A 26,991-nucleotide genomic window follows, 5' to 3' on the forward strand; every position below is an offset into this window, starting at 1 on the left:
TTTTATAAACAGAGACTAAGTATGAATTCTCAGACTATTCTTTTTCTAGAAAACAAAATATAGTATTCCTAATTTCCCCCTCCTATCCCTTGGCAAGTTTATAAACATAGTTGTTATAATAGAATTTAGAGATGAGAATAAGCTTGGGAGTGCAGACAACAGATTAAGGCATAGGTCTCCCTTTGTACAGAGGAGGTGGGAGCCCACCAATAGGCAGAGCCAGTCTGGTTTCAGAGGTGAAGAAGGAGGGGGAGTGGGGAATGGATTTAGAGTCATGACCACAGCTCGACCAGGCTCTGTTAGTCACTGCCTAGAGTTGACTGTTGTTGTTTTTTTATTTTTTATACATGACCTCCATCCCTTGTCCTCCAGCTCCCAATACCATGGTATGTCAAATTTTAATTGTATCCACAAAATGTGTATGTTTAACCTACCTTCTGTTGTAACTGGTAAAGAAATCTCCATGCAGGCAGCTGACTGTGCTTTTCGAAAAGGTGGTTTTCCAGGACCCCAGCGGTTTACTTTGGAAACATCAGCACTGGAAAGGCGTTTTCCAGAACCGCAACTCTGAGAAGTTGGGCTTGTGCAGTGTCCATTTACATTATCTGTGCCAAGAGGAGAAGGCAGCATAAATATCAGAATTAAATCTTAATATAAAGGAATCCAAGTGTGTACATTAATAAATGAAGAGTGAGAATTCTTTTTGTTCAAATCATAGAAAGATGTCTAAGTCCTTGCTATTTTAAAATTTAGTCACAATTTTAGTAATTAACCAAAAATGTCATATTTATTAAATATAAGATTTATTTTAAAAATTTGACTAGTTAACACAGTTCAGTGTTCTATGTATATCCTCACTGTGTATTCTACCATTTAATGGCAATACAAAATAGGATATAGTACTAAACTTTCTTTTGATTAATATAGGTAAACACCTATGTTTTGGAAGTGCTTCAAATGCTTGTAGATTAAATTATAGACTGGAAGCATTTTACTGTGTACAGTTGAGAATGGTACCTAAGAATATTCACTCTACAACTAGACTGCCTGGGCTCAAATCCAAATTCACTAGTTTTATGAATTATTGGAGTGTTTATGCTTTAGTTTCTTCTTCTGTAAATTGGGAATATTATCTGCCTCATGGAGATTTTGTGATAAAACATGTCACATACAGAAACACTTCCTGGTATATGATAAACTAAACTAAAATTAGTATTGTCACTTTCGTTTCAGAGAATTAACACTGATCATTTCTAAGATAAACAGTACCGTTTATTTAGAGTGTGAGTTTAACTCTGTTTTGATATAATTTAAACTTGGAAATAACTGTACAAAATGTCTTATTTTTCTTAATGCTAAACAATATTTGAAATATCATCTCATAGTTCTGCAATATTCAGAATGTGTTTTAAATGATCTTGTTTGGCCAAAGGACAATAGAGTTTAAAGGGGAATTCATGTTTAAGTCCATGTTGGACATGGGGCACTGGCTCTCAGTATCCCCTCCACTGCAGCCTTCTATACTGCATATTTGAAAACTTAAAATCATGTATTTCCTATATTCCCTTGCAGCTTGTGCAAGGATGAGAATTAGGCTTCACTATTTGAATGCACTAGTATGCTTTACTATTTTTTAAAATGAGAGCTAACAGTATTGAATATTTTAAATGCCAGGCATTTTATACACATTATTCATTTAATCTTCACAGCAACCCTGCAAGGTATGTGCTTTATTATCCTGATTTTGTAGATAAGGAAACTGAAACTCAGGAAAAAGGGATTCAGAAAATTGTCCAATCTTACATGAGCAGTATTCATGGAGGCAGGAGTCTAATCAATATTTTCTCACTGAGTGTCTGTATGTTTAAAAACTGGGGCCCAGGGTCACAAAAATTATTTGGGAGGGTTTAGGAGTGGCTTGTGTAATGCAAGCTCTTTAGGCCAGTCATTTTCCATACTAACATAGATCTCAGAAATCCCATATATCCCAGGTGGAAAGGCAGAAATATCCCACGAAGAGTTAGCCAGGGGGAGGCTGAAATAAAGAGCTCTACTTCTCCTTCACTATCAAATCTAGTCCTATACATAGGAAGAACTCTGAGGGCAACAGCTGGCGCTAACAAGGACTTAGAATGAATTTGAAAATAGCAACTACTTTGAGGGTGCAATTGCAAAAATAACCCCCCACCCCGGGTATACCAGTTAGGCCAAGTTGCCCCTTCCTCAGATGCAATGCCTTGTTCTGCAGCTCACTGCTTGTCCAGAGGAATGTGGGACAGACTCACAGCCTTCTTAGCCATGTACAACAGTATATGGCAGAGCCCTGGGAATAGTAAAGTTTGTTTACTTAGCCAGGACCCCTTGCACTTCATTTCTTGCTGGCTGTTTCATGTGAATATTCTTTCATTTCAGCTCAACATGCTAGTCCCTCAACATGCTGTAGTGACCAAATTTTCCTCAGGTTCTCATGTTTGATTCACAAGGTCCAGCTTACATGACCATATATTGGGAAGCCCAGGGTTTTTGGCCATATATTTTTGTTTGCAATAGGGCTGATTAACGTAAAGGATTTTTGTACTTAAAATTTAAAAATAAATGGAAGTAAATTTGTTTTCTTTAAAACTTTTTTCTATCATGCTAAATATTCAAGGTAGTTATGAATTGATACAAAACATTTCGAAAGAAATTTGGTCATAGCCCAGACACAGTCATTCTGGAAAATTATGATAAAGAAGTGATGCTAAATATAAAAGAAAAGCAAAAACCTCTATGGATAAAATTATTCACCATGGTTTTAGTTCTTATAGAAAAAAAACTGGACACCAGCTATCCTTTAAAATTGAGCATAAAACTTTAGGTACATTGTTGTATATAATCATGTAACAGTATGATGCCCTTTAAAAAGGCTAAATTGAAACATAAACTATATATTATATCATATGATTGTTAGCTCTTGTTGCATAAAAAACCACTACAAATGTTACTGATGTAAAATCACAATCATTATATTATGTTCACAGATTCTGTGGGCCATAATTTAAGTAGCTGAGGCAAGGTGGGGCTATTATATCCATGATGCCTGGGGCCTTCATTCAGAATACTTGAATGGCTGGGGGCTTGGAATCCTTTGGAGGCTTCTTTACTCACAAGCCTGGGCTAGAGTGGTGTAAAGGCGGAGTTCATTTGGGACTGCCAATTGTGGCTTTTTCAGGAGGCTTGGGCTTCCTTATAGCTTCCTTATAGGTGACCTTGCAGGGCTTAAGAAAATCTGGCAATTAATTTGAAAATGGAATGGAAGCCATCTTTCCACTTGCAAAAAAATTTTTGCTTTGGTGTTATACAGTGGAGACTTTTATTTTGTGTTGCTTTGAAAGCAACCTGACTGTCTAGTCACAAACTTTTTGTATACCAAGAGGCAGTTGGTGGTAGATTTCCTGATCTTGTAATAATGTTCTTCAGTTCAACAACTGATTGGCAGTAGTATTCTGATTCTTTGCTTCTAAAAGTAGCAAAGGTGTCTGCTCACCTAGTGTCTGTTTGGTGGCCTTATTATGAATGTCATACCTATAGGCCAAGCTTAGAGTTTACTTCTCCAATCTTTCAGTGATTTGCTAAGCACCTAGTTTCTTGTATTAAATCACTTTCTGTATTAACACAACTAAATGGTTTCTGTTTCCTAGAACTGCTCCCTGATTACAAGAGTGCTTTAGCCCAGGTGTGAAGCTCTATGCCATGTAGAGAAAATTCAACATTCTAAAAATTCAGTTGTAAAACATTCAAGCAAAAGGGAAATTGTTATTCTGTATTTTACAGAAAGATTCCCAAATTTTAAAAATTTACAAGTGTCTTTAAATGAGCTGATTGCATTGTGCCTTTAAATCAAGATTTGATTTAATGTACTTAATTGTATAAAGTAAGGCACAGTGATTTACTGAAAAATGACTTTATTGAATACAATTGAAATTTTTAATATAGTCCTTGCCAAAGCTTAATATAAATGAAGAATATAAATGAAGATTTAACACATTATAAATTAGTCTGGTTAGACAAACTTTTTAATGCACACTATGCAATTCCTAGAAAGTAAAAAAGTAGATTATGCCTGTGCCATAGAGGGTGATTCTATGGTGAAATAAATGTTGAACATAATGCTAAATCAAAATAAGCATTGACTTTTAAAAACAATGAAGATAAGTGAAATAAAAAGACTGCATTTAACCATATAAAATACAGCCTATATTAAGTAATTGGTTAAAATGTTTGAAAGCCCACATTATTATACCTTTGTTTTCTTTTATAGTTAAGCAGTAACTCTTCTTTTCCTCCCCTCCCTTCTTAATCATTGGTTATGTAACCCTAGGTTAAGGCCAGGTTGGTTGATTGATTTAATGTTGGTTGTTTACTTAATTTGCTTAATTTAAGCAGGAAAATAATTTATTAAAGGTTACTAGGCAGCTCAAACTCTTAGGAAGAACCTTTGAGGTATACTCAGAAGCTTTGCAGCCAATAACAATACCCACAAGTAATGAAATGTTGAGTTACTTTTAGTTAAGATACCACTGTCAGTGGCTTAGCATTGCTGATGCTGGGGCCTAAATGTCGGGAGCTGTGCTGCTGCTGGCCTGGTGCAGAACATCTCTGCTATCCTACTCACCAGAACTGAGGTGTACGTAATTTTTCTTTCAGTGTTTTTGACAAATAAGAATAGGCTATATATTTATGTACATTTTTTGCTGACACTTTTGAGGTTTTTTTAAGCAATTATTTTTCTGAAAAATTTTAAGCTAAAGACCAAAGGGACTGAATCACAGACTTCCCTTGAAGTCAGCTTAATTTTATTCCTGGCTTTAATCTGATTATCTCATAGCAAAGTTTTCATGGCTATGATTTTGTTGTCAAAGTTAAAATGCCTTGAATGAGTAAAGGTTTATATATTCTGAATTTAATGTTTAGTCTCTGAAATCCAACCTTTCAATGAGCTTTTTCCTTTTTATTTCTCAACAATTTCTCATCTCTTCCAAGTTTAATTTCTATTGCATTTAAACATCCATTTAGGCAGATTTTTACCAATTATTTGGGACCAAATTTACAGTCTATAGAAAAATAATCTCTTACTGAAAACATTGCCTTAGGCTTTGTTACTGATGAATAGAAATGTTTTAACTTGAAATAACAATATTTAAGATTTTCAGCTTCATCAAGGTATAATTGACATATGGAATTGTAAGATACTTAATGTATACATTGTAGATTTGATATACGTGTACATTGGAAAATGGTTCCCACCATCTCATTAATTAACAGACCCATCACTTCTCATATTTATTTATTTTGGTGAGAACATTTAAGTTGTCCTCTATTAGCAAGTTTCAATTATACATTACAGTGTTATCAACTATAGTCACTGTGTTATACATCAGATCCTCAGATCTTATAACTGAAAGTTTGTACCCCTTTACAAACCTCTCTGTATTTTCCCTACCTCCATCCTCTGGCAACCACTTTTCTACTGTTTCTTAGTTTGACTTTTTTTTTTTTTTTAGGTTTCACATATAAGTGATACCATGAATATTTGTTTTCCTGTCTAGCTTATATCACTTTGTATAATGCCCTCAAGGTCCCTTCTTAATCATTGGTTATGTAACCCTAGGTGAAGGGTTACATAACCAATGATTGTTGCAAATGGCAAGATTTCCATCTTTCTCATGGAAGAATAATCCTGTAATATCCATTGTGTATATGTACATATCTATCACATCTTCTTTATCCATTCATCTGTTTAAGGACATGGACTTTTGTTTCCATATCGTGGCTATTGTGAAAAATACTAAAAGGAACTTAGGAGTGCAGATATTTCTTTGATATCCTGTTTTCACTGTCTTTGGCTAGATACCCAGAAGTAAAATTGCTGGATCATATGGTAGGTCTATTTTTAATTTTTTGAGGAGCCTCCATACTGTTTCTCAAATGACTATACCAGTTTCCATCCCCACCAATAGTATATGAGTTCCTTTTCTCCACATCCTCACCAACACTTTTCTTTTTGATGATACCATTCTAACAGGTGTGAGGTGATATCTCATGGTTTTGATATGCACTTTTCTGTTTGGTGATGTAGAGTACATTTTCATGTACCTGTTGGTCATTTGTATGTCTTCTTTGAAGACTATTCAGTTTATCTGTCCATTTTGAAATCGGATTTTTTTTTTTTTTGCTATTGAGTTGTATGACTTCTTTATATTTTTTGAGTATTAACCCCTTATCAGATATATGATTTACAGATATTTTTTCCCATTCCATAGGTTGCCTTTTCATTTTGTTGATGTTTCCTTTGTTGATGCTGTACAAAAACCTTTTAGACTGATGTAGTGCCACTTGTTTATTTTTGCTGGTTTCCTTTCCCTTTGTTGTCAAATCCAAAAAATTATTGCCAAGGCCAATGTCAAGGAGCTTACTTCCTATTTTTTTCTAGGAGTTTTATTGTTGCATATCTTATCTTTAAGTCTTTAATCCATTTTAGTCAATTTTTGTGTATGGAATATAGTGGTTCTGTTTCATTCTTTTGCATGTGGCTTCCCAGTGTTCCCGGCACCATTTATTGAAGAGACTATGCTTTCCATATAGTATATTCTTGGCTCCTTTGTTGTAAATTAATTGACCATATGTGCATGGGTTTATTTCTGGGCTCTCTCTTCAGTTCCGTTGATCTGTGTCTGTCTGATTTTGTGCCAATACTATATTGCTATAGCTTTGTAATATAGTTTGAAACCAGAAAGTGTGATGCCTTTAGGTTTGTTTTTCATTCTCAAGATTGCTTTGGCGATTGGGGTCTTTTGTGGTTTCATAAAATTTTAGAAATTTTTTTCTATTGATGTGAAAAATATCATTGGAATTTTTATAGAAATTGCATTAAATCTGTAGATTGCTTTGGGTAGTATGGCCATTTTAGTGATATGAATTTTTCTAATCCATGAGCATGGAATATCTTTCCATTTATTTGTCTTCTTCAATTTCTTTAGAATGTCTTACAGTTTTTGTGCACAGGAATTTTACCTACTTTGTTAAATTTATCCCTAGGTATTTAATTCTTTTTGATGTAATTTTAAGTGTGATTTTCTTAATTTCTCTTTATAATAGTCTATTGTTAGTGTATAAAAATGCAACTGATTTTGTATAATGATTTTCTATCTTCCAACATTCCTGAATTCCTTTATATGGCCAACATTTTTTTTTTGGTAGAGTCTTTAGGGTTCTTTTTTAATATATGTCATCTGCAGATAAAGACAGTTGTACTTTTCCTGTTCCAATTTTAATAACTTTTATTTTTTTGTTTAATTGCTCTGGCTAGGACTTCCAGTACTATCCTATATAATAAAAGGGTAATATGCAAATTGTCCCTACAGGTGGGAGTTTGACCGACTGGGAATTAGACATGCACTGATCACCAGGGGGCGGCGTGGAACATGGTGAGCGTTGGTGACATGGTGCTGGCAGCGGCTGGCAGTGGAGGCACTGCCAGCACTGATAGGCCCCGATGAGAGCAGGACCACAGCGGGATGGTGGAACAGGTGAGTGGGCGGTGCCAGGCCAAGTGGGAGCCCCAAAGACAGCAACCAGTGGCAGCGGTGGCAGGGGGCGGTGCTGGCAAGCAGATGGCTTCAGGCCAAGGCGGGTGCAAGCGAGGGCCCTGATCTCCCTGCTGGTCACCCCACAGATCAGCCCTGATTGCCAGCCAGGCCTAGGGACCCTACCCCTGCATGAATTTTGTGCACTGGGCCTCTAGTCTTGAATAAAAGTAGTGAGAGTGGCATCCTTGTCCTATTCCTAATCTTAAAGGAAAAACTTTCAGTTTTTCACTGCTGAGTATGATGTTAGGTGTGGGCTTGTTATATGTGGTCTTTATTATTATGTATAGAGGAATTTTCCCTCTATACCCACTCAGTATGAATAGATGTTGAATTTTGTCAAACACTTTCCTTCATCTATTGAGATCATATGATTTTTATCCTTTATTTTGTTAATGTGATGTATCACATTGTTTTGCAGATCCTTTCATCCCTAGAATACATCACACTTGAACATAAGATCCTTTTAATGTATGGTCAAATTTGGTTTGCTGATATTTTGTTGAGAATTTCTGCATCTATATTGTTCATTAGAGATATTTTACCTGTAATTTTCTTGTAGTGTTCTTGACTCATTTTGGTATTGAGGCAATGCTGGACTCATAAGTTTGGAAGTGCTCCCTTCTATTTTTTGAGAAAAGTTGAGGATTGGTATTGATTCTTCTTTGAATATTTGGTGAAAATCACCAGTGAAGCTATCTAGTCCTGGACTTTTTTCTTATTGGGAATTTTTGATTACTGGTTCAATCTTCTTACTAATAATTGGTCTGCTCAGATTTTCTATTTCTTCATGATTCAGTCTTGGTATGTTGTACGTTTTTAGGAATTGATCTATTCTAAGTTTTCCAGTTTGTTGGAGTACAGTAGCCTCTTGTGATCCTTTGTATTTCTGCAGTATCAATTTTAATGTCTCATTCTATTTTGGTTTTATTTGAGTCCTCTTTTTTTCTTGGTGAATCTATCCTATATAATAAAAGCCTAATATGCAAATCGTCCGAACGGCAGAATGACTGGTCGAATGACCAGTCACTATAATTCACACTGACCATCAGGGGGCAGATGCTCAACAGAGGAGCTGCCCCCAACCCACAGGCCCCAGGCCAGCCAAGGCGGGTGCCATGGAGGTCCCCCAATCGCCCTGCCGGTTGCACCACAGATTGGCCCTGATCATCGGCCTGGCCTAGAAAACATACCCATGCATGAATTTCATGCATCGGGCCTCTAGTTTGTTTATATTTTCAGAAAATCAGCTATTAGTTTCATTTATCTTTCCTACTGTCTTTTTAATTTGTATTTCATTTATTTCTGCTCTGGTTTTTCCTTACTTGTACTAATTTTGGGCTTCATTTGTCCTTTTTCTAGTTCCTTAAGGTATAAAGTTAGGTTGTTTGAGATCTTTCTTATTTCTTAATGTAGGTTTTTATCACTATAAACTTCCCTCTTATAATCGCTTTTGCTGCATTCCATAAGTTTTGGTATATTGTATTTCCATTTTAATTTGTCACAAGATATTTTTAAATTTCTCTTTTATTTGTTAACCCATTGGTTGTTCAGTAGCATGTTGCTTAATCTCCACATATTTGTGAATTTTCCAGTTTTCTTCTTATAATTGATTTCTAGTTTCATACCATGTGATCAGAAAAGAAGCCTGATATTATTTCAATCCTATCATATTAATTAAGACTTATTTTATGGAATAACATTATAGTTTATCCTAGAGAATGTTCTATGTATGTTTGAGAAGAATATGTATTTTCATGCTTTGGGATGGAATATTCTATAAACGTCTATTATGTTCATCTGGTCTAATGTGTCATTTAAGTCCAATGTTTTCTTGTTTCCCCTTCTCCCCCCACACACAGACAATTTCTTTATACTTGATTCACTGGGGGACACTTAGCTTGTTTCCATATTTTGGTACTGTGAATAAAACTTCAATTAATACTGCAGTGCTAATATTTCTACAAAATACTGATTTCACCCCCTTTAGATATACCAGAAGTGGGATTACTGGATCATATGTTTGTTCTATTTTTTTTGTTTTGAAAACTCCATAGTGTTTTCCATAATGAATATAACAATTTACATCCCCCAACAACAGTGTACAAGAGTTCCCTTTCGCCCATATCCTTGCAGACAGTTATTACTTGCCTTTTTGATAATGCCATCCTAATAGCTATGAGGTGATATTTAATTGTGATTTTGATTTGCATTTGTCTGATGTTTAGTGACATTGAGCACCTTTTCATTTACCTGTTGGGCATTTGTATGTCTTCTTTGAAAAAAAGTCTACTCAGGTCCTCTTTTCATTTTTTATTTTTAAAAAATATATTTTATTGATTTTTTACAGAGAGGAAGGGAGAGGGATAGAAACATTGATGAGAGAGAAACATCGATCAGCTGCCTCCTGCACACCTCCTACTGGGGATGTGCCCACAACCAAGATACATGCCCTTGACTGGAATTGAACCTGGGACCTTTCAGTCCGCAGGCCGATGCTCTATCCACTGAGCCCAACCAGTTAGGGCCATTTTTTAATAGGTTTATTTGTTTTTATGTTTTGTTTTGTTTTTGCAATTGAGTTGTATGAATCCTTATATGTTTTGGATATCAACTCCTTATCAGGTATATGGTTAGTTTTTTTCCTCATTCCATAGGTTTGCCTTTTCATTTTGTTGATGGTTTCCTTTGCTGTGCAGAAGCTTTTTAGTTTGATGTAGTTCCACTTGCTTATTTTTCCTTTCATTGACTATAATACTTGCTTTTGGTATCATATTAAAAAAAATCATTGCCAAGACCAATGTCAATGAGTTTTTTGCTGTTTTCTTCTAGGATATGATGGTTTCAGGTCTTATATTTAAGTCTTTTATCCACTTCAAGTTGATTTTTGTATATGGTAGAAGCTTTGTTCAATTTCATTCTTTTGTATTTGAATATCCAATTTTCCCAGCACCATTTATCAAGGAGACTATTCTTTTCCCTAGTGTGTATTTTGACACCCCTGTCAAAATTTAATTGACTACATATGGGTGGGTATATTTTTGATTCTCTGTTCTGTTCCATTGGTCTATATGTCTGTTTTGATTATTTTAGCTTTGCAATATAGTTTTATTTTTTTTTACAACTTACACATGCTTTATTTACTTGATTGAAAGACCTATGGTGCATGCAATGTTTTACATAGTTTATCTCATCTTGGTTCACACTGACATCAGTTGTATTTGGGTTCTATGCTCGAGACTATTCAGGTGCTGCTGTTGTTGTTTGTTTTCTTTCAGGATCAAGGTGGGTACTTTTATATGAAATCTTATTTTTAATTCCTTCTCTGGTGATTCTTTCCTGGATTCTTAGCTTTGCATAATTATACCTACAATGGAACCAGTATCCTAAAGTCACAACGATAAATCCTACTCCAACTTATATGATCTTCTAATTCTATTAGTTAATAAAAAAATGTCCAAGGCCAGCCACAACAGATTCTAATGAACTATATAATACTGAGTCATGTGCACAGGGAATGTTCTTGACATCTAAAATTTCTAGGAGCTTAAAGGGCTTCTCCTGCCCAGGTTCCTTGGGCTGTGGCTCTGGCAAGGCTGCCATGGGGACCAGTCGGCCCCTGCACCCCCACCCCACCTGCCCAGGGCCTTCCCGAGGGGAAGCCCCGCCCTGCCAATGGCCGCACCCTGCAATATAGTTTTAAATTAGGGCACAGTCGATGTGGCTCAGTGGTTGAGTGTTGGTTGACCCATTAACCAAGAGGTCACTGGTTTGATTCCTAATCAGGGAACATACCTGGGTTTTGGGTTTATCCTAGATAGGAGGCATGTAGGAGGCAGCCAATTTATGTTTTTCTCTCATTAATATTTTAATCTCTCTATCCTTCTTGCTTCCTCTCTCTCTAAAATTAATTTAAAAATTTTAAAAAGAAGTTAGAACATGTCATGTATCTAACTTTCTCAAGATTGCTTTGGCTATTTGGGGTCTTTTGTTCCATGTGATTTTAGGAATATTTTTTCTATTTCTGTGAAAAGTGCCAGTGGAATTCTGAAGAATTCAAAATTGCTTTAGGTAATATAAACATTTAAAAATATTAATTCTTCCAATCCAAGAACTTGGGATATATTTCCATTTATTTGTGTCTTTAATTTCTTTCATCAATGTCTTACAGTTTTCATTGTACAGATCTCTCACTTCCTTGGTTAAATTAATTCCTAAGTATTTTATTATTTTTGATGCTATTGTAAATGGCAATGTTTTCTTAATTTATTTTTTGGACAGTTCATTGCATTTACCATGAGGCTTATATAAAACAGTGTTAATCTATTTTATTAAGTTGCTTAAACTTGATGTATTTTTTGAACATATAACAAAGTATTAGTTTTAGCTGTACAAACCTATTTATAACAGTCTAGTTTAATATCTTAAGTTCAAATTCATTCTAAAGCTCTACAATTTTAGTGTTCCTCCCCCATTTTGTTTTTGATGTCACATTTGTATATTTTTATCTTGTGTATCATTGAGAAATTATTGTAGCCATAATTATTTGTACTACTTTTGTCTTTTTATCTTCATATTAGATTTGTAAATGATTTATCTACCTTCATTACAACATTAGATTCTTCTGAATTTTGCTATATATTTATCTTTACCAGTGAGATGTTTTTTATTTCATATATTTCCCTGTTACTAATGAGCACCCTTTTGTTTCAAACTAAGTAAGTTCCTTAACAATTTTTGTCAGGTCAGTATAGTGGGGATGAACTCCTTCAGGTATTACAAAGTAAAGCCTTTACTTCTGGAATACTTTATCTCTATTTCAATTCTGAAGGACAACTTTGCTGTGTAGAGTATTCTTGGTTGGCAGTTTCTTTTTCTTCCAGCACTTGAAATATATCATGCCACTTCATTTGCCCTGAAAATTTGCTGCTGAAAAGTCTGATAGTCTTATGGGGATTCCTTTGTGCACTATAAGTTGTTGTAATCTTGTTGCTTTTAAGGTTCTCTCCTTGTCTTTAACTTTTGGCAATTACATACCTTTCAAACTTTCTGGATCTGGATTAGGAAAGTTTACAGCTATTATTTCTTCAAATAAGTTTCCTTCTCTTTCTCTCTATATAGTATTGTGTTCACCACTCCTACTCAACTCTCCTTCCATTACCATTTATCCCCCCATACCCTTTTCTAACTTCAATTTCAACAAGAGTGGAAGCATATTTCATATTATTTTGTGCTTTGATATTTTTCTATTTCATACTGGTCCTGGAGACCATCCTACATAGACCTATGTAATCTTTTTTAGTATAGTATGTATTTATATAGGAATAAAGTTTTCATTTAGGGCTATACAATAATTGATTTAACTATTTTCTTATTAATGAGTATTTAGACTTTCAGTCTTTTACTATTTCAAAACAAACAAATGAAAATAGTAATACTTCTTTGCACACAAGTATAATTATACCTATAGAATGAATTGTTAGAATTGAAATTGCTTGGCAAAAGAATATGCAAAAGTATGGTTTCCAAAAAGATTTAGGCAATTTACATTCCCACCAATAGTGTATAAGAACTTTAGTCTCTCTAAATCTTCACCAATATTTTACATTTTATAATTCTTTGATATTTTTTATCTAATACAAAAATGTTGCTTTAATATTAATTTAATAGTGAGTGTTGGACATCTTTTTATTTATTTTAAAGACACTTGTATTTCTTTCTCTGTGAACTACCAGTATTTATCCTTTGCAAGTTTTTCTAGTATTTTCTTGTTTATATGTATAAGCACTTTTCGCATTATCAAAATTAGTCTTTGTCAAATGTATTGCAGAATGTCATTTGTCTTAAATTTATTTTTATGTAATCAAATTTATTAACCATGTGTTTTTCTTTGTTTTTATATGGGTACTGAGTTTTCTGCCATCTCTAGCATAGCCTTCTTTCCTTCAAGAAAATATATTTTCCATGTTTTCTTCTAGCACTTTAATGGTTTCTTTCTATATATTTACTGGAGGCCCAGTACATGAAATTTGTGCACAGGGGGTGTGCCCCTCAGCCCGGCCTGCACCCTCTCCAATCCGGGACCCCTTGGGGGATGTCCAACTGCTGGTTTAGGCCTGATCCCGTAGGCAGCCGGACATCCCTCTCGCAATCCAGGACCACTGGCTCCTAACCGCTCGCCTGCCTGCCTGATCGCCCCTAACCACCTCTGCCTGCTGGCCTGATTGCCCCTAACTGCTCTCCCCTGCTGGCCTGATCACCTCTAACCACCTCTGCCTCGGCCCCTGCCACAGTGGCTTTGTCCAGAAGGACGTCCGGAATTCGTCTGGTCTAATTAGCATATTACCCTTTTATTAGTATAGATATTTTTATCACCTACATGTTATTTTAGTTTAAGGAGATTATTTTCAGATGCCTCCTTAGTTGTTCCAACATTTATTGAATGATATGCCTTTATTCCACTGATTTTAAAGGCTAATTACTTACAATTATAAAATTTCTGTATGCATTTGTGTCTCTTTGTGAATTTCCTATTTTGTTACACTAATTGAACTTTTCATACATCAGTACCCAAATAATAAAATTATTAGTAGTCATATAAAACACTTTAAACTAATTTTATACTGTATTTTACTTCTGGTGGGAGTAGACATGATTTATGATTATTTTTTTCAGAAATGTCATGGCTATTCTTACATGTTTACTTTTTCAGGTGAATTTTAAAATACCTTGTTTACTTCTCTGGAAAATTTGTGTTATTTTTAGTGAAATTGAAATGTCAAGTATCAATTTCAAGTCTTCCTGTCCAAAACCCATAAAGTAACCTATGTTTTATCATTCATTCAAGTCCTCTTCTTCAATAGAGGGTAAAATCATTTTCCTAAAAATTTATAGATTGAAGTTTAATACTTTTATCTTTTTTCATATCACTACATGAAAAATTGGTTATAATGTCACTATAAATAAGCTAATGTGCTCATTTTAAAGCTGATTTTTGTTTATTTTAAGAAAAGCCTTTACTTCTGGGGTATGAATATTGTAACCAACCACGTCACTAAATTATCATTCTCTATTTTTATTAATTATTCAGTTGATTCTCTTAAGAATTCAAGTATAAAACTATCCATGTATAATAATTTTATTACTTTCTTTGGAATACATATACATAATATATCCTTCCTGTATTTAATTACACTGGCTAGCACTTAAAATATAAGTTAACAATGTATAGATGTTAAACTGTTGCTGGGGTATCTAAAAAAGTCATTGTTCCCTCTTGTTCTTGGATGATAGATCCTTATTTGAAAACTAGAGGCCCGATGCATGAAATTCGTGCATGGGTAGAGTCCCTAGGCCTGGCAGACGATCAGGGCCGATCTGTGGGGCGACTGGCAGGGTGATTGGGGGGCCCCCACTGGCACCTGCCTTGGCTAGCCTGGTGCCACCTGCTCGCCAGCCCCACCCCCCAATCACCCTACTGCCACCACTGGTCGCCTCCCTCTGCAGGGCAACCAGTGGGGCGATCGGGGGAGCCCCCTGCTGGCACCCGCCTTGGCTGGCCTGGGGCCTGCAGGCAGCTCCTGCATTGAGCGTTTACCCCCTGCTAGTGGTATTTTGGTAGGGACTGCATTGAATCTATTAGATTGTTTTGGGTGGTATTTATATTTAAACAAAATTAAGTCTTCCAAGTAATGTTATTGCATTTATTTAGGCCCATTCTTACTTAATCTCTTTTAGCAATTCTTTGTAGTTTTCAGTGTAGAAGTTTTATACCTCCTTGGTTAAATTCATTTCTAGGTATTTATTCTTTTGAAGACTTGTAAATGGAAAAAAAATTATTTTTCAAAACTTTCATTCTTGATGTATAAAAACATAACTGATTTTTGTGTTTATCTTATACCCTGCAATTTTGCTTAATTCATTTATTCTAGTTTTTTGTTGTTGTTGTTTTTTTATATATTCTTTGGGATTATCTATATATGGGATCATACCAGCTATCAAAAGAGACAGTTTCACTTCTTTTCCAATTTGGATGTCTTTTATTTCCTTTGCTTACCTAATTTCCCTGGTTTCTATTACAATATGTAACTTCCATTACAGTATAAAAGTGGTGAAAATGGGCATTCTTGTCTTATTGTGGAGGAAAGATTTTAGTCTTTTATCACTGAGCAGGATGTTTGTGGGTTTTTCATGAATACCCGTTATCTATTTGAGGAAGTTCTCTTCTATTCCTACTTTTCTGAGTATTTTATCATGAAAGGAAGTTCAGTTTTGCCAAATGCTTTTTCTGCATCAAGATTATCATGTGTTCCCCAAACCCCTCATTCCATTAGTATAATTTTTATGTTGTTTATTTTCTTTTGTTGAACTCCTTGCATTTTTGTAGTATGTTCCACTTGGTCATGGTATTTAGTACTTTTAATATGCTGTTGGATTTTGTTTGCTAGTATGTTGTTAAGAATATTTGCATTTATATTTATAAAAGATGTTGGTCTCTAATTTTATTTTCTAGCTTTGAAACCAAGATAATGCTGGTGTCACAGAAAGAGTTAACAAATGTTCCCTTCTCTTCTATTTCTTGGAAGAGTTTAAGAAGTATTGGTACTAATTCCTTAAACATTTGGTAGAATTAATCAGCGAAGCCATGTCATCCTGGACTTTTCTTTGTTTGGAGGTTTTTGAGTATCTAATTCAATGTTTTTATTTTCTTAAGTCACTTTTGATATTTCTAAGAATTTGCCTATTTCATCTGGGTTATCTAGTATGGCATACAATTGTTCATAGGATTCACTTATAGTCCTCTTATTTCTGTAAGGATGATAATAACGTCCCCACTTTCATTTTTTATTTTTATTTTTTTGCATCTCCTCTCCTTTTTTTCTTAGTTCAGGTAAATGTCAATTTGTTGATCTTTTCAAAGAACCAATTTTTGTTTTTCTATTCTCTATTTTGTTTCTCTTCTCTCTGATCTTTATTATTTCCTTCTGTTAGCTTTTGGTTTAATTTGTCCTTCTTTTCTAGTTTGTAAAGGTATAGAGTTAGATTATTGATTTTTCTTTTTAATATAGGCATTTGCAGCTATAAATTTCACTCTGAGCTTTGTCTTTGGTGTAACCTATACCTTTTGCTTTTTGTCTTAATTTGTTTCAAAGTATCTTGAATTCCCTCATGATTTCCTCTTTGACCCATTGGTTATTTAAAAGTGTACATTTGCCTGGTCTGTGTGGCTCAACGGTTGAGCATCAACCCATGAACAAAGAGGTCACTAGTTCGATTTCCGGTCAGGGCACATGCTGTGTTGGCTTGATCCCAAGTAGGGGCCGTGTAAAAGGCAGCCAATTGATGTTTTTTCTCATAGATGTTTTTTTTTAATTTATTTATTGTTTAAACTCAGTATTACATATGTCTTCTTTTTTCCCGATTGACCCCCCCACTCCCAACCCCCAGGACAAGCCCCCACCACCCCAGTGTCTGTGTCCATTGGTTATGCTAATATGCATGCATACAAGTCCTTTGGTTGATCTCTATCCCCCATACCCATGCCCCTGCCTTATCTCTAAGGTTGGATGGTCTGTTCAGTGTTACCTTGTCTCTAGATCTTTTCTGTTCATCAGTTTATGTTCATTATATCCCACATATAAGATCATGTGATATTTATCTTTCTCCGACTGGCTTATTTCACTTAGCATGATGCTCTCCAAGTCCATCCATGCTGTTGCAAATGGTAAAAGTTCCTTCTCTGAAGAAATTAGTAGTTTAAAATATATTGACTTACCAGGTGTGGTAAAATTTCAACCTAAGATATAATATTTTATATGGTCTAATTAAAAAAGAGAATTAATTCTATGATCTCAACCAAATTTTTAATATAAAAACCAGTTTAAACTAAATTGATATCTTTTAGAATAATTATAAAAAGTATATAATATAATCTTTGGGTGATATATATATATAATCTTTCCAAGTTCAATTTCAAGACTTTAACCGAGGGATGGCTTTTGAAGCATTCCATGGGCCCTGGAGCGACTCAAAGAATTCTCTCTTCTTAAAAATGTTTGAATTAAGCCAATCTAATACACTTGAAATCGCATGGAAAGCTTTATCAAATAAAAATTAATAAATATATTTTGTTTATAAACATATATTTTAAATATTATAAAGCTTTAACCTTTAAAGGAGGGCAAGCAAAGTTCCTAAATATTTCTTAAATAAAGCCAGATTTTTTCAGCAATGAAATTTTAAAGACAAAAGCCCCAGGCAGCCTGCTTTCAGATAGGCTGGGGGTGGGGCGGCATTTGTGCCTAATGGATCAGATGTATAAGTTTGCTTACTTTGCTTTTTCAATAAAGATGCCTACTTTAATTACTTAATAAATTAGCTTTTTAAAATTATAATTAAGGTCTCATGTAAATTAAGTTATATGAGAAGCCAAAATTTTTATAAGCAATTGGATTCTAATAAAGTCCTCTGAAAATTGAGACTTCCCATAATCCCTCTTTATATGCAAATAAGCCAAAAAGAATACTCCCATCTAGACTTTTCTATCCATTAATAAAACCAGGCTATTGATGCCACAAAACTCTGCCATGAGCTAACCAAAAGGCATCTTGCTGTCCCATGCCATACTGGTTGGCTTTTCATCCACTTCTTCAATATATATATACAGAAGTACTCTTCAGTTGCAGTCACACCATCTTGTTGCCAGCACAAATTGTTGGGATGACAATACAAACTGAAAACTTTTGAATAAATTTGCTTTTTAATGTGCCTGCTTACCCACTTGTCATTTTCATACTCAAGTAACAAACAAATGAATTATGCTTCAGAATCCACAGCAAATTTGTTCTCAAGAGGGAAACACTTCACAAAAGTAGCTGCATGATTAATTCTCAAGATCACCAGAGTGAGCTTCCAGACACATCTTTCTGACTCCTGCAGAGGATAATGTGATTGTGCATGAGAACCTAGTCAGTAGCTGTGATGTATCCACTGTGCTCCTGAAGTTCATGAGGTTTCACACACTGGCTCCCAATCTTCTTATAGATGTGGACTTTGTGGCTAAGGACAATCGAAGTATGATCCCTCTTCAAGCATGACAAGTGATTGGCTCTAGTAAAAACTGTTGCAGGGACAATATTCTTGGTGTTTTCCAGAGGTAGAAAGCTGGGGTCAGGGCAGCCGAGATAGGCTCAGAGCGGAGAATTTAAAGACTGGTCAATCAACATGAACAGGGTCTGTTCTGCAACTTTTACCATACATTATTTCTCCTCCTTTTCCTTTTTTATGCTTTCTGTAGCCACTTACACTATATGGTCTGTATTTTCTTATTTGATATGTATTTATCCTTTGCCTAATTTTTGAGGTTCTGGGGTATTTTAATTTTTTTCAAGTAGTTACTTTGAAGATACATTCTTAATTCGTTACTTCTTGAATTGTTATCTATGCATAATATCAGTTGTTTTCACCATGTGAAATATAAAATTAGTTAAATAATATAAACTGATGAATAATAATAGAACCAGAGTCATAGAAGCATCCAACAGACTGTCCAACCTATGAGGGAAGGCAGAGGGTGAGGGGGTAAGAGATCAACCAAAGGATTTGTATGTATGCACATGAGCATAACCAGTGGACACGGGTACGGGGGAAAGAGGGGGAGTGCATGTGCTGGGGGGTGGGGGCAGTTGGGGAGAGGTCAATGGGGGAAAAAGGAGACTTATGTAATACTTCAAACAATAAAGAATTTTAAAAAAGAAGGTATGTTAAATCTAAAAAAGGTAAAATTAGTATAATTCCTCTTCCTCTATTTGTCTTTACTTTTTAAACAAATAATATATTTTTATTTCAGAGAGGAAGGGAGAGGGAGAGAAACATCATTGATGAGAATCGTTGATTGGCTGCCTCCTGCATGCCCCCTACTGGGGATTGAGCCCACAACCTGGGCATGTGCCCTTGACTGGAATCAAACCTTGGACCCTTCAGTCCACAGGCCTGAATGCTCTATCCACTGAGAAAAATGGCCTAGGGATGTCTTTGCTCTTAATTCACCTCCAGTTAACCTCCAAATTTAGCGACAAAATCACTAAATCTGTTATTGGCAACTTTGACCTACTTGCTAGCCTCCATCTCTCAATATTACACTGTTATTTCTATATTGTTATGGATTTGAAGTTTACCTTCTGTTTTATAATCATATTTTCCAGTGTTATTTAAATACTCACTACCTATCCTTTGACCATGGTGTTACTCCATGCATCTTTTCACTAACTGGGTATTGTCCTATAGTTGATTTTTGTTTTTCAAACCTCATGGGGGCCTGCATTTCATTTATTTGATGATACATTATAGTATAAAACAATATATTCATAATGTTTGTGCCAGCAAGGTTTGAATTCTATAAAATTAATTTATTTTTAGGTGTGTTTTTTTTTTATTCAAATCGAGTTTAATGGGAAAAAGAAATATAGGTATTTTTTGTTAAAAATGAAAAGATAACTTTTCACTAAATAGAAAAATGTTTGTTATAAGGCAATTTCTCATGAATCTGGAAATCTATATATATAAAAGGCTAATATGCAAAGTGTCCCCTCGGGTGTTTGACTGGGAGACCAGAAGTTTGATCACTTGCTATGATGCACGCTGACCACCAGGGGGTCGCATGGAAAATGGCAGGTGACTGGCGGTGGCAGAGCACTGGGGGAGCGAGGGAAGGTGGAGGTGGGGAGGCGGGGAATTGCACGGTGGCTGTGCGCAGGCGGGAAGGCAGGGACATAGTGGGCGACCAGCAGCAGCGGCGGGGCGGGGAGGTGGGGAGGTGGAAAACCTGAGCAGTCCTGATCACCGGCCAGGCCTAGGGACCCTACCCATGCACGAATTTCATGCACCAGGCCTCTAGTTATTTTATAAAATGCTAGCTACTTAAGGGTTCTAACTGCATAAGTGACCAATGCATGAGATTTTTACTGTTTTACTATTATTTTATTGTTACTGTTATATTATTCCTGTTAAGGATGGTTGAAACAAAAAAGTTCCATTAGTATCAACATTTGTCTTTAGTGAACAGCTTATATACACAGTCACTAATGCCTTTAGGTAGATGATTATTATTTATTAACTAGAGGCCTGGTGCACGAAAATTGTGTGTGGGTATGGTCCCTAGGCCTGGCCTGTGATGAGGGCCATCTTCCCCAGATGCCCTCAGCCGGCCCCGCCCCCCACTGCCACCCACGCTGGTTTCCAGTTCGCCATCAGGTGATCAGTGCCTAACTGCTGGGGGAAGGGACCAAGAAGTTGGCTGTTCCCACCTGCTCGCCGGCCCTGCCCCCGCCGTGGGTGGCCATCTGGTGATTGGAGCCTGCTGGCCAGGGAAAGGGACCAAGAGGTGGTTAGTGTGCCTCATGGTCCAGCAGTTGTTCTGGTCAATTTACATATTACCCTTTTATTATAATAGGATTTGGGCTTTAGATTCCTCCCTACACTACAGCACTACAGTTCTAATTGCTCACTGAATGGGTAACATGGATGTCCCTATAGCAACTCAAACTCAAATTTTCCTTTCCTCTCAAATCAGGTATCCTCTATGAGAGCTATTCTCAACACTCTGAAGTCATCTTTGGCTTCTCCTTTTCTCTCACTGTTCCCAGCTCTATCATTTACAAAGTCTCCCATTGCAATTCCTTTCCTCTTACTCATTTTCATTGTTGTTATCCTGCTTCAGGCTCTCATTTGGCCTAATGCAATAGTCTTAACCCTTTGCACTCGCTTGCTTTTTTCTCGATTCCTGCTACCGATGCTAACTGTGTCGAGTCACACTCGACATCCGAGTGCAAAAGGTTAAACATCTTCCTCCTTCATTAATGGATTATACACCACTAGAGGCCAAGTGCGTGAAATCCATGGGATTGGGCCTAAACCGGCATTCAGACATCCCTCTTGCAATCTGGGACCACTGGCTTCTAACCACTCACCTGCCTGCCTGCCTGATCACCCTTAACCACTCTGCATGCCTGCCTGATTTCCCCTAACCCCTCTGCTTGCCTGCCTGATCGCCCCAACCTCTCTGCCTGCCTGCTTACCCCTAACTGCCTCTGCCTGCCTGCCTGATTGCCCCTAACTGCCACTGCCTGCCTGATCACCCCTAATTGCTCCCCTGCAGGCCTGACTGCCCCTAACAGCTCTCTCCTGCTGGCTTGATCGCCTCTAACTGCCCTCCCCTGCTGGCCTGATCACCCCCAACTGCTCTCCCCTGCTGGCCTGGTCACCCCCAACGGCCTTCCCCTGCAGGCCTGATCTAGCCCCCAAATGCCCTCCCCTGCAGGCCTGATTTCGTCTCCAACTGCCTTCCTCTGTGGATCTGATCTCGTCTTCAACTGCCCTCCCCTGCCTGCCAGTTCACCCAAATGGCCCTCCCCTGCAGGCCTGGTTGCCCCCAACTGCCCTCCCCTGCCCTCCTTATTGCCCCTAACCCCCTGCTGGCCTGATCTTGCCCCCAACTGCCCTCCCTTTCTGGCCTGATCTCTCCCCCAACTTCCCTCCCCTGCCGACCTGAATGCCACCAACTGCCCTCCCCTGCCGGCCTGGTTGCCCCTAACACCCTGCCAGCCTGATCTCACCCCAACTGCCCTCTCCTGCTGGCCTGATTGCCCCTAACTGCCTCTGCCTTGGCCCCCACCACTATGGCTTTGTCTGGAAGGAAGTCGGATGTCCATAATATGGCCGGTTGACCCAGTCTAATTAGCATATCACACTTTTATTAGTATAGATTATATAGGATTGCCTAAATGGGGGGGCGAGGGGGGGGGGAGAGAGCCTTTTTCAGCAGGAGGAGATACTCTTGGCAGACAACAATACATAATCCCTGTATCTGGACTGATAGCCAGCCATATGCACTATACTGCCAAACTGGTTATTAAAAAATTGAACCGCTTTCTTACACCTTACACCAAACAGCTGTTGCCCTTAAAACTCATCCTCAGCCCCCACCTTATGTTCTGCCTTCGCAGTTCCCCCAGATTAGGTTCTGATTGGTCAGTTTCTATGCCAGTCAGCATCAAAAGCTCGGCCTCCAAGGCAGCCATTGGCTCCTCACAGTTCACCCAGATTTGGTTCTGATTGGTTTCTATGTTAGTCAGCATCTCCGGGCATATCTCCAGGCCTGATGCACAGCCACCATGGCAGTTGTGGATCAGGCCCTGCCTCTCTCTCCGGGCCTATCTCCAGGCCTGATCCGCAGCCTCCACGGCAGCTTCGGATCAGGCCTTGCCTCTCTCTCTCTCCCGGGCCTAATTCACAGCCACCGTGGCAGTGGCAAGGTTGTTAGGTCTCTGGCCCATCCTCAGACCGGAGGCTAATGACCTTACCGTGCCCGCCTTGCCCCACCCACACGCCAGCCACCAGCCTTGCTGTGATAGGAGACTGTGGGCCGTGGGAGAGGGACCTAGAGGTTCTCCATGCACTTCCTGGTGACCGGTCATCTGTCTGGTCATTTAGGTCGTGACAGTCCCTGGCCTTTTATAATGTAGATTGGATGTCTTTCTATAGCACATTATAAGCAACTCAAGGTATATTTTACATCAAGGTTTTACACTGGAAGAATTTACATACAGAAGACATTCATCCTCTTTCAGAAGCCTTATAATTTTTTTCTAGAAATTTGTGAGAAACAAGTTTTAAAAATAAAATTACATTAACTAGATATTTAGAAATAGAGATTTAATGAAATTTTATTGTGAGTCCTTTTAAGTGTAAAATATCCTTTAGTAAAATAACAAGCACATGATTATTTTATCTTTTATATATGAGTTTCCATAAATGATCTTGCTTTAAGTATGTTTGAAAATAGTGAGAATGAAGCAATAGGAAGGGAGATAACTGAAGACATGGCAAAACAGACATTGGTAGAAACTGTTTATTAATAGGTTTATTAATAACAACCATGCCTAACTGACCTCCAGATTAGAATTATAGCTGAGATTTCTTTGCAACTTCTAAAACTATAAAAAAGGTGGCATGGACATTTTCTTTCTTTTTTATTTTTCCTTTTCAACATTTTAGGAAAAAAATTATGAATGTGGAAATTATATGAATATCAGAATGCATATTTTTCTAGAGAAAACTGTTAATCATTCTGTAAATAGTCTTCATTTGACATGTGTCACAGTATATGCTATACAAAATGATAAGTAGCTTTAAGATTATAAGCTTTGCATGATATGTACTTGATTTAAATACAGTTTTGATACCAATTGTGTGGCTATAGGCAAATCTGAATTTTTCATAGCCTTAACTTACTAATTTTTAAAATGGGAACAATATCACCTACCTTATCTCAGATAATATGCACATACCAGCATAGTGTCAACAAATCAAACTATAATGTTGATTTTTTTCTTTTGATGTCAATTACACTAGTAAAATACTAATTGACTTCATAACTTAAACTAATAATAATATTATTGAGCTAATAATAATAAGTTTATTATATCAAAGCTTTACATTTTAAAAATACTATAATTACCTATTTTAATCAAATTCATACAAGATTTTTGTGTGATTAGATTTTAAAGTTAATAAACTATTTATCTACCAGTTATTTGATTTAGATACAATGAAATGAAGTATGTGACTATGCTCCATAAACTCTGGGTACCATGTTCTGTGATCTAGGTTCAAATCTTCAAACTACCATTTACTAACAGCATCTGTGAAACAGTTTTGTAAATTCTCAAGAATAATGCAAAGACCAACTATTATATTTTGGTTATTTTAACCATGATATTAGTAGGATTTACTACTATGGTTTTAAGTAGAATTTAATTCTATGGTTTTAAGTCAAAATAAAGGAGATAAATAAAAAGGTAATTCAATTACATATCTAAAAAGAAAAGCCATGCTGGAACAAGCAGATAAAAGTTCTGAAACAAAAATATATGAAGGCCTGTTTAATAAAGTCTTATTCATTTCAGACTTAGAATAAAGAATAAGGCTGTGACCACCACAAAAAAGTAAACTAAAAGTGAATAGAATTTTCTATAACTTCCCTAGAATTAAAAAAATAACCAAACCTCCATTCTTATAGTATATCAGACTTTTTAAAAGTAGCATTACTTCTAAATGATACTTATATAAAAATAGGAAAAATAATTCCAGAAAAAAAATGATGCTAATTTACATGATAACAGTCACAGAGGACCCATATGCGTGACTATTGAATGTTAAAAACATTTTCATGGTAAAAAGAAAACAAAACATTATATACCTTTGTGTGTAATGATTTATAAAACATAATTTTATAAAATGATTATTAAATAAAATGTTGAATGCTGCCAACAGAACTGTATGGTGATTTTTAGAAAGCTTTTTTGGAAAGACATCAAACACTGCCATCGAGGAAACTTGTGTTATTCATGGACTGGTTGGTAAAAATGTTCAGCCAAAAGAATGTAAGAGAACTTAAAATTGTTGGCTTTTGCCTACCGTACCAAGATCAGCCTTAAGATCTGTTGGCAGACTTAACTTTCTTGATCCTTTAACTGAAACAACAGAAAAAGGAAAAAGGCAGTTGTTAATTATATAAAATTGAAGAGGAGTGTGGGGGAACAGTATGTTTAAAATATAATTATTAAAATCCTAATAAACATTACTTTAGTGAGCATGTATGGAAGCAGAAATATTGTTCAGTGTTAGTTCATTGCCAGTCAGTAATAAAAATTTAATATGCGAACAGAAACATGAGAAAAGTAATTGTTATTACAGTAAATATTTAAGTGTATCTTTACATAGTTTCTTTTTACATGTAGTATGAGGAGTGATTTCTTATTTAATTGGGAAATAACCCAAAACAGTTTTAGATAAATCTAACAGATAAAGAAGTATTGCAATAAAGGTATCAGGTCATATAATAAATAATAAGGGTAAAAACTGATGAACTTTGTCAACATTTTTTTGAAATAGAAAGAAAATTCTATTATAGATGTATATGAGGTAATCAAGGAAACTTTACCATGCCAATGGCAGGTGAAATGACTTCACTATTGAAAACTATACTGTTAAAGTCAGTAGATAAGAAAATCTTGAAAATAAAAAATAATTTGAAAATAAATTTAATTATTATAAATCAAGCTATCAGAAAATGTTTGAATAAACCAAGAATACTTGTGCAATTTATTGAAAAACATTACTCATTGTTTATCTGTTAATAACAATTTTACATTGGGCATCTCATAAAAATATTTAACTGGGATGCATGTTATCATAGAAAGAAATGCATTAGGAGAAATCATGTTAGAAATCTTTTGTCAATTAATATTTAAGACTCAAATTGCTACTACCAATTAATTTCTACTTTCTAATGAGTAATTTTTAAAAAAATATGTTTTTATTGATTTAGAGCAAGGGAGAGGGATAGAGAGATAGAAACATTGATGAGAGAGAAACATCAATCAGCTGCCTCCTGCACATGCCCTATCGGGGATTGAGCCCACACCCCAGGCAAGTACCCTGACTGGGTATCAAACCAGTGACCTCCTGGTTCATGGGTTGATGCTCAACTGCTAAGCCACACCTGCCAGGCTCTAAATAAGTAATTTTTCACAACAGGAAAGTATTTTAAAATAAAGGTGCCAGACATAGTAAAAGAATACTCTTTTTAAAATCATAAAACATGGCTCACAAATTTCTGAATTGTTACCACCTAGATATACAGCTTTGAAAAAAAATCACTTAATCAATTTGCAGCTTAGTCTTTTTATATGTCAACTAATATTCTTGATTCTATCTCTAATGCTTCAGCTGGAATATGATTGGAATAGATTTTATAATAGGTTTTATAAACAGAAATGTACTTTTTGTGTGTCATAAAATATTACTCTTTATTACTCTTTTGATATTTTTTTCAACCATCAAAAAATTTAAAACCCATTCTTAATTTAAAAGTCATACCAAAATAGGTGGCAAGCTGGATTTAGCCTGTGGGCTGTAGTTTGCTGACTACAATACTATTATACTGTGCCAAGCTACTTATAAAAAGAAGCTAAGTACTAACATTCTAATAAATGTAGTAACAGCAGGTAGTTTTCTCTATAAAAATACATTAAGAAATAATTCAAGATTAAGGGAAAATAAATCAAATTTTAGTAATTTTGGTTTATAATTAGCTGTACAATCAAAGGTGTTACTTATATCAAAATATGGCAAACCATGTAAATATATATAATAACTAGAGGCCCGGTGTATGAAATTTGTGCATGTGTGTGTGGGGGGGTGTCCCTCAGCCCAGCCTGCACCCTCTCCAATCTGGTTCCCCTCGAGGGATGTCCAACTGCCCGTTTAGGCCCGATCCTAAATGGGCAGTTGGACATCCCTCTCA

The 26,991-nt window shown here is 36.1% G+C and overlaps 1 protein-coding gene and 1 pseudogene across 2 annotated transcripts in view; both read right to left on the reverse strand.

Moving 5' to 3' along the window:
• STXBP5L (syntaxin binding protein 5L) overlaps nt 1-26,991 on the reverse strand; it is a gene marked incomplete at its 3' end in the record, with an annotated part of 214,250 nt that overhangs the window by 24,819 nt on the left and 162,440 nt on the right. Inside the window, exon 22 of the mRNA XM_079766307.1 lies at nt 435-605. Coding sequence (XP_079622433.1) covers nt 435-605 — 171 coding nt within the window. The remainder of the gene's footprint in view (nt 1-434; nt 606-26,991) is intronic.
• On the reverse strand, nt 10,851-11,228 carry LOC307097076 (cytochrome c oxidase assembly protein COX20, mitochondrial-like; annotated as a pseudogene). Its single transcript has one exon. The product of its transcript is annotated as a cytochrome c oxidase assembly protein COX20, mitochondrial-like (transcript).

The sequence above is a fragment of the Cnephaeus nilssonii genome, assembly GCF_951640355.1.
Source record: "Cnephaeus nilssonii genome assembly, chromosome: 3".
In the NCBI taxonomy this organism is placed as follows: domain Eukaryota; kingdom Metazoa; phylum Chordata; class Mammalia; order Chiroptera; family Vespertilionidae; genus Cnephaeus; species Cnephaeus nilssonii.